The sequence below is a fragment of the Simochromis diagramma genome, unplaced genomic scaffold, assembly GCF_900408965.1.
Source record: "Simochromis diagramma unplaced genomic scaffold, fSimDia1.1 OVJJ01000822.1, whole genome shotgun sequence".
NCBI classification, from domain to species: Eukaryota; Metazoa; Chordata; class Actinopteri; order Cichliformes; family Cichlidae; genus Simochromis; species Simochromis diagramma.
Genome location: NW_024387520.1, coordinates 1,063,030 through 1,071,778, shown reverse-complemented (window position 1 = coordinate 1,071,778; position 8,749 = coordinate 1,063,030). Strand labels below are relative to the sequence as shown.

Here is an 8,749-nt window from a genome sequence, read left to right as displayed (position 1 = left end):
CGTTACTCCAGTAACCAAGCGCAAACAAAAGAAATGGCCAGAGCTGTTTTCAGATAATATCCCACTCCCCTGGACATACGCTCACGGTTTATCCCAGACACAACATAAAAAAACAACAACCCTGCTTTTCTTAACTGCTGGACAGAGATGTAAAAAATGCTCGTAACACTTGGGTTAGAGTCCGAGGAAGTTCAGATCCCCCCCCCACACACACACATACATTTTTTTTTTACATTTATTTAAATTATAAAAAATGTTAACACAAATAAAAACACGAATCAACTTTTTTTTTATCTAGCAGAAGGAGGGGAATAAAACTAAACTAAACCAAACTCAAGAAATGTATTGAAAGCAGGAGGAAAGAAGCGCACAGGGAAAAGCAATCACCAAATTAAAAGGGGAAGCGGCCATAATTAAGACACGACAAACAGAGGAAGACGCGAGGAAACACAGAAGACACGGACAAAAGGTAAACAATTAAAGAAAAATACATGCAAGGATTTGGAATTAAATCCAAAAGAAAATTGTTTAAAAACCCAACAGCATTACACGTTTAATCCACAGCCTCAATTGGTTGGATTTTAACACAGTTGGCAAACGTAATCACGCTCCAAGTGGGTTGAAATGAGTAAAGTAGCAACAGTCCTGCCTGTGTTTCACCCTGATCACCCAGATTCATATTGAAGCAAACACAAACTAAGTCATTTTCTATATTTGCTAGTGGGGCTTGTCTGCCTTGTGTCTTATGTCTTTGTTCTCACCTACTTGTATTTGCCATTTCCACTGAAGCTGTTGTTTTCAAATATACACAAACTGGCCACTTTATTAGTGACACCATGCTAGCACCAGGGTGGCCCCTCCCCCCACAGGTTGTCTTAATTCTACAAGATGCTCGAAACATTTCTCCGAGATTTTGGTGCATATTGACTCTCCTGTTGCATCACATCCCAAAGTGCTCTATTGGATTAAGGTCTGGTGACTGTGAAGGCCATTTGAGTACAGTGAACTCACTGTCATGTTTAAGAAGTCAGTTTGAGCTTTGTGACATGACACGTTATCCACTGTGCTCATAAAATAATCGACACGGTTAGCAACGACATAACAGCAGCAGAAATCCTGTGTGAATTGCAGGCTCAGTCTCCTCTTCTTAGTTGGCAGGAGTTACACCTGGTGTGGACTTCCACTGGTTGAAGTTATACTTTGGTTGCAACCAGTGGTTAATTGATTTACCGTGTCCTCTGACATCAACAAGGCATTTTGAACCAGACAACTGAGTTTTTGAAACTCTGGCACCAACAACAATATCACCTCTAAAGTCGCTTAAATCACCTTTCTTCCTGATTCTGATGCTCAGTTCAAACTTCAGCATGTAGTGTCTGCAAGCCATGTGATTTGCTGGTTAGATGTTTTCGCTGAACAGGCATACCCAATGAAGTGGCCATTGAATATACATATCCATTGTTGCAATTACACTGTGCTGCTGACTGCCCTCCCACAGTGATGATTTCTGTTTCTGATCGAATATTTCTGTTCTTCATAAACAGTATGTCCAAACAGTGTTAGAGATATTTAATTTTACATCTCCAAGACAGCAAAAAATAAATCTACAAGTCCAAGCGCCCCCTGATCTTATTAGTCAAATGTGCTGTGACATCACATGGATGTAATATAAGGCTCCTGTTGCTGGTTTATTTGAGGGAGGACCGATCATCACCAAACAACCAACAAAGAGCACTCTGTCAGTCCTGAGCGAGGAGCGATCGACTTGGCTACAGCGTTTAACTGGTAAGTGTCAGCTGCAACATATAATAAGATATTTAATATTACGCCCAGTGTATTTTGGGAGCAGCAAGCTAGGCTTGTTGCTCTGTTGTGCTTATCAAAGCTTAGGGAAACAGTAAGTTGTGTATTTTCCACATGCTGAAACTTTGGTTTGTGCCTCACTGGTTTTGAATTCCTGGATGTCTGAGTATGCTGGAGCAACAGAGCACATGGGGATCAAGTGATGGGCTTTGGGCATTCAGGAGGGATGAGACCGGATAATTCACGAATTGTTGTTAGGATGGATGAAATGCCTTAAGGGAAGGGGTTCCCTACAATGAGTGAGAGAGTAGGTGGAGGACAATCTGTGAATGTGAATTCCACTGAGCTACGACACTGGCTTCAACCTGACTAGGCCGCATGACGTGAAGGAAAGCAGACGTGTCACTTGTTTTCACTTGATGTCCTCACATCTCCTTCTGCCTTTTATGTGTGCTATCATGCACATCTGCACTCTCTTTCATTATCACAGCTTCTCCACAGAGTTATGCCACCATTGCTTTGTGATAACATTAGCCCCTTTCAACATGTCTCTGGCCAGCATGCAGGCCTGTCAGATGATAAGACAAGAGCAGTCATATGTTGTCACACAGATGGGTGATGAGGCCGTAGACAGGAAACAGACTCCGTGTCCAGATCATTGTTCATTGTATTTAACCATTTTCTCTGCTTACTGCTGCAGTTTGGTGGGTAGTAACCCATTAAACAATTAGACACACTCATGGAAAGGTTTATCTCTTCAGCGTAATTGTAATTCCCCCCCCCCCCCCCCCCCCCCCCATGCTTGGCTTAATAATAGTTCATTTTACCTCCTCTTGCTAAGGCTGTAATATTTTCTGACCATTTATCTTCATAAGCACCAATGACACCTCCATCATATTTGTAAGAGCAATAGCTGCAGTCAGCTGTGGAGGATAATGTTTCTCCAGAGAAGCCTGCTGATATACAACACAGACCCTCAGTTAAATGAATATACACATCTCCCTACATTTAACATGCAGCACTGTGCTGAAGTCTCTAGCCACCCACCACATCTTTGTATTCTTCTGGGAAAACTGGAAATGGGTGGAGCAGTTTATTGAAACATCTGCAGAGCTGCACAGTATAAAAAGCAAAAAACAGTGTTTGTACAGTTGTATTGAGCTTGAAAGTCAATATCTGTATATCAAAAATTAAGCTGTTGGCAATAAGATGGCAGATGGTATTGTTTGGTGGATCAAAATCTGAAGATACTTTTGCGTTCTTAATTTCATCAATTTTGACAAGATGTCCAGCACCACTGACTGAAATGCAGCTGCAATCCATGGCAGAGCTCCGCCCGTGTCTTACAGATAGCTGTAGACACTCACTGTTGTACCATGACTTGTAGATGCATCAACTAAAGGGCTGGACTCTTTTTCTATTTTTTTTGAGCACATGACTCTTAGATACTGCACATCTGCTGTTTCCTCAGATGTTTTTAAGCACACATTGCACACCACGCTGAGATATGCCAAGTTTTCAGCTAGTAGGTCTTTGAGAAATATTTAGTGCCTGATGAACTATGTAATCTTTAACATTTTTGCTAAATTCAGCTAAAGAAATGTGAACTAATTACATGCTTTTGAGACAGACTGCAAGTAACAGTTCATCATCTGTGATGCTCAAAAAAACAACAACAAACAAACAAAAAGAAACCCTGATTCATTTACTGGATTACTGATCGATCGAAAAACAAAGTATGGAAATTCACAGGAGAGCTCACTGCTTAATGTTGCAAATGTAATTTGACTTAAAGTCAAGCTGGCCCAGACATTGGAAGTGCATTAAATAGTCAACAGGGACTATACTATTGCAGTTAACCACCTCCATGAAAATGGCCCGTGTGACTATGAGTGTTTGCAATGTGCTGCACAGTGTCTGCTCACTTCCTCCTCTGTTTTCACTGTTTTTGTTTATTTCAGTTTTCAGTGTGTGATTAAAGGAGGATTTGGTCGACTGTTGTGAAATTAACATTGTGTCTTTCTCCACAGACCATCATGGGACAGAATCTAGACAAAGTGGAAGGAGGAGAGCAAGGTTTCAGTGAAGGATCGGAGGAGACGAAGCCCAGCCATGACTCTGAATGTGTGGGTAGTCATGCAGGTGATGTCATAGAGGGAGAAACATTATGTGAAGACGAGGGCAGTAACTCCGGGGTAAAGCCAGCGTTTCAGGATCAGGAGCCAACAACACCTTCTAGTAAGGAGCACATGAATGTGTGGGAGAGTTCTGCTGCTGCAAGAGAGGTGAGACAGGGAGGGGTTGCAGGAAAGGAGGAAGGAGGAGGAGGAGGGAGGACTGCTCCACTGGTCCCACATGAGACGGACAAGGACTGCAAGAGCAGTTTGAAAACTGTGGAAAGTGCAAGAGCTTGTAAGCGGTTCAGTCAGATCAAGAGTGAGAAAAAGATCAAGATGGAGTATCCGGCAGAGGGAATCTTACCACATGAGGAGAACCAAGGTGAAAACCCAGAGGACGCAAGCTCTTTTCACATCTCTGAACGGGGATCTATGATGCAGACGAGCAGCAGATGTGGAGCTCATGCAGGAAGTGAGTCTCTGCACTTTCAGGATCTGAATGAAACCATGATGCATAAAGTTGAGAATGAGGATATTAAGATTTGCGCGGGAACAGTGGGCCGCTTGAGTGAGGGGAAAGAACCGCCCCCACCTCAACCCCAGCATCCTTTGAAAAACAGCCTTCAGAGAGCGCCTTTATCAGACGTGAGTGATACCATTCACTGTAGACCTTCAAAGGAGAGCGCAGAAAGTAAAACAAAACATGAAGCTGCCACCGATGACCAAAGAGAGTTGGCAAGGGCTTATTCACACGTGGATACAGCTGACATGAATCCAGTTTCCACTGAACCCAGCTCTATTTTGGAGAAGCTGCTTAAGAGGAATAAAAAGGAGGCAACACCATCCCTTTCTAAAATAAAAGAAGTTCATACTGACTGCAAGGACACCTCAGATGTTCCTGTAGACGTAAGTGCAAAGGAGGTCCTTGACAGTTCAGCATTAGCATCGCCTGGTGATTGGATTGATCTTTCAGAAAGTGATATAAAGGGGATTTTGTCCTCCTCTGCAGATGGGATACACAATAAGCATAAAGTAGAGTATGCAACAAAAGATTACACCAGTAAAGACCTGGATGTGAAACAAGCAATCTCTACTCACAGTGCAGCTTCAGATTTGCTTTGTTTTGAGAGCTCATGCCCAAAATCGCGTGATTTCAGAGCTGAAGACATAGACTCAACTGATGCTTCAAACAAGCAGGATGTGAAGATAAAGGCAGATATAGGCCTCTCTGAGGGTGTAGGCTCGGGTGATTTACAATCAGCTGTTTCACATGAAAAAAGTGAAGTGAGTGGCGAGGAATCTGCACCTTCCTCTCTGTCTCCACCTACAAAGAATGATGGGCAAAAGACAGACACCAGTACTCTCAGACCTCCTTTGAAGATAAGAAGTGATGCTGAGAGCAAAAGCAACCCACAGTTATCTGACTCTGAAAAGGCAGCTAGTCAGTTGGTCAGGAGAAAAGAGTCCCTGAAGAAAACTGTTGCACTAGCTGCAGATGCTGGCTCAGTCTCGAGTTCAGGTGTTAAGGTTACCTCAGAGGAAATCCGCCAAGTCTCAGTCAGCATGAGGAAGGATGCTCATATGATGCTTAACACAGAAAACAAGATTCCAGAAGATACTGCTAAAAAACCTGGCAAAGACGAAGATGATGACTCTATCTCAGAGAGAAACAAGTCCCTGGGCACTCCCCGATCAAGGCCCGTCTCTGAACTCATAAAGGAGACAGTTCAGCTGCATGAAAAGCTGCAGCACCAGGAGCGGCCAAAGCTAGCTGAACTCAAGTCGGATGAGCAGAACCAGTCCGTGAAGGTGGCACAGATGAAGGCGGCTTTTGATTCTGCTCAGAAAACCCCCGAGAAGCCCATCGAGAGGAAGCCATCAATGAGAAAAGGTAAGTAATTTGAAATCTACACTGTAACATACATAGTACTTTGCAGAGTGTAAGGAGGCTAAATCTAAGCCTAAAATCAAAGATCTTTAAATATTAATGCAAATTGCTTTTCATACATATGGGATAAATACGGGATAAAATAAGAAATGAAATATTTGGTACTTACATTTGAAGCCGCACCACTTCTTTTTAGTGTACGGGTGCACTTTTTTTTTTTTTTTTTTTAAAGCCATCATTTGTTGCAGGACTTCTTATTACCCTGGTAATTTTTTAGAGGTCATCATTCTTGTTGCAGAATGAACTGGGAACTGATTCAGCTGAGTATTGTGCAAAAAAACAGAACTAAAATAAGACTAAGACTTTTGTGCAGTACTCCATTTACTGCAGCGTCAAATTAACTGGGAGTACCAGGATAGCAGGAAAATGAATCAATGTCCGTGTTTATTGAAGTTTTTCTGGCATATGAGCCCTAAAATGTTGGGAAAGGATGCCTGATAGACCACGGCTGTTTTCTAGTGTAGGGAATCTCTGGATTTGTGAAATACCGCCATCTCGTGGTGCTGTTTTACACTTGGGGTACATGTGTTCTTATGGAGATGTGAAATGTAATTTCAGTATCTACTAAGCAGGTATTGGTGTTGCTTCATCCTGAATCACACTTTTTGCTTATTGATGTTGGAAAAAGCCTAAGAAATTTAATCCAACTTTGTTAGCCAACTTAGCCACATTCTTTGTGTGTGTATATATCCTTCTAATAGTATCAGCCAGCTTGCCCCCACTCACTTACAACTGGATGTACATGCATAAAGCCAGACTATCCAGCTATTTTTGCCTCAGCCTCATGCCATATTATGAAATCCTCCTGGATCATGAAGGAGTTGCATTTGGCAGTTCATCTAAATGGGTAGTGAAATTGTGCTTTTTCTTAACATATGGTTGTAGAAAAATATGTATATAATAACCAGTATGTAGTAAATGGATAACAGGAGGACATAACGGCGTGCAATAGAGATTAAAATGGTATGAAGCTGCCATAAACACACAGTTTAGGAGTCATTTTCAGTAAGTGGGAACCTGAAGAAAGGAGGTGTGAGGTCTATGCTTGTGATTGGCTGTGAGCTGTGTCCTTCAAAGAAAGTAATCCACGCAGCGCTCGCCAAAGCAGCGGAGGGGCGGGGCCTGTGTCGGAGAGGGGAAAGAGCACACAGAGAGAGCGGCTCGTGTCAGCGCAGCAGCGGCTCCGGCAGAGGGAGGAGAAATCAGTTGGGATACGAGTTGGGTTTTGTGCTTTTTCATTCGGCTTTCGGAGATACTTGCATTTTCCTCTCAGAAGGTAGGTTAAAGATGATGTAGCTTATTTAAGAATATTTCGTTTTTCTGCTTCGCTCTCTTAAATTGGTTGCGGCGATCTTCGTTTTTTTTCCCCCTACACCCAACTACAGCAGTCCAGACACGAAAGTGCATGCGCTAGCTAAAATGAATCGGGACAGTCTGTGTAATGGGAACATTTTTTTTTCTCGGTAAAGCTAGCACTAACCTTTAGCGGCAGTTAACTGGCATTGCTGAAAAACTTTCTAGCCCATAGACAAAGATGATTTTTGTTCCTTTGGCTCTTGGGTTTAGAGGGAGGGAATGTGCCGTTTGTACGTTATGGATCGGGGTGGGGTAGCTAGCCATAGTGCGGCAGGAAAACTTATCTCCCAAACGGTAGACCCACATACGCCGAGGTGCAACCGCGCCCTGCCCCCTGGCATTCACTGCTGGCGTCATTGTAGTCTCTTTCAAACTGAACAATGGGCTCGAAAAAATATCCAAATGTTAAGTCTTTAATTCGCACATACAGTAAATTACCCTCTTCGAGTCCATTGTATTCACGCAAATGCTGCTAGGTTCAGAACTGACCCACTAACACAGTGTTATGGAAGGGAAATGGGAAGGAGTCAAAGCATGAAAGTGGATGCACCTCCCAGTTGCATAGATTACTGCGTCCCCCCTTCTTCCACCATCACCAAACCGCCTCTGCTTCATCATACGTGGAGAGCTGTATATTAAATGCAAGTGTTGTTTGGCTTGCAGTCAAAAACGGTTTATTGCCTCAATATCTTAATTAAACTGCCCACAACTGGACCACAGATGTAATTAAATGGGTGTTGCCATTAATGAATGAGGGTGCTTTTTGGGGGGGGGGGTGGGGGGTGGACAGGAACATAACTGCGTTTCACAAATGCAGCTTCTCAAGCCAAGATCTTTCTTTTTGACTTCATTATATGACCAGTACATATTCAATAAACAGGTGCACTGAACAGAGAAAAGCAAACGCCTGAACTAGAGATGATTTGTTTTTTTTGTTTTTTTAAAGTGATTGAAAGCAATCAAAACAATACCACCATTGGAAATGATTTATTACAATTGTTGACTCCAAATCTGAAGGTTTTATGGAGATAATTAAATACTCAGTGCTGTCTCCTTTATTCCCATTTGGCAGTCATAAGTAGTCTCTGTAAAGAGTCACTAGTGGCTGCATGAATTCCCAAACACTCTTTTGTGTATCGCTGTGTCTGTGCGCCACCACTGGCTCATTTGCTTGTTTATGACAATAGGGTAGTTTGAATTGTAATGACTGTGGTTAGTGTGCCAAAAGGGCAGCATGACTTACATACTTGGCCCCTGTCTTTAACTAGGTTACTCAGCTTCTATGTGTAATTAGCTCTGCAGTTGAAGGAGGGTCCCCCCTTCTTCCCATGTGCGAATCATACTGGGGTCACAAAAGCAGGTGAAGGCTGACAGAGCGACCCTGAGGTCAGCAGTACTACAGCTCTACAGCTGTGTTAAGACTTGTTTGCCATTCCAGACACATAAACCTCTGCCTGTTGTGCTGCAGCACACGGTCTTGAGAAGTGGATAGCCTGCCTTCCTATGGCTGGGCTGAGAGAGGAAG

At 42.9% G+C, this 8,749-nt stretch overlaps 1 protein-coding gene across 2 annotated transcripts in view; it reads left to right on the top strand.

The window, feature by feature from the left end:
• Window positions 1-371: 371 nt before the first annotated feature.
• LOC120726058 (coronin-1C-A) overlaps window positions 372-8,749 on the top strand; it is a 40,068-nt gene continuing 31,690 nt past the window's right edge. Inside the window, exons 1-3 of one of the 2 annotated variants that reach the window (XM_040019320.1) lie at window positions 372-469; window positions 1,698-1,785; window positions 3,834-5,811. In XM_040019320.1, the coding sequence (XP_039875254.1) occupies window positions 3,840-5,811 (1,972 nt within the window). In that variant the 5' untranslated portion in view covers window positions 372-469; window positions 1,698-1,785; window positions 3,834-3,839. Of the gene's footprint in view, window positions 470-1,697; window positions 1,786-3,833; window positions 5,812-7,010; window positions 7,145-8,749 lie in introns of those variants that run through there. The other variant, XM_040019321.1, reaches the window with a different exon arrangement.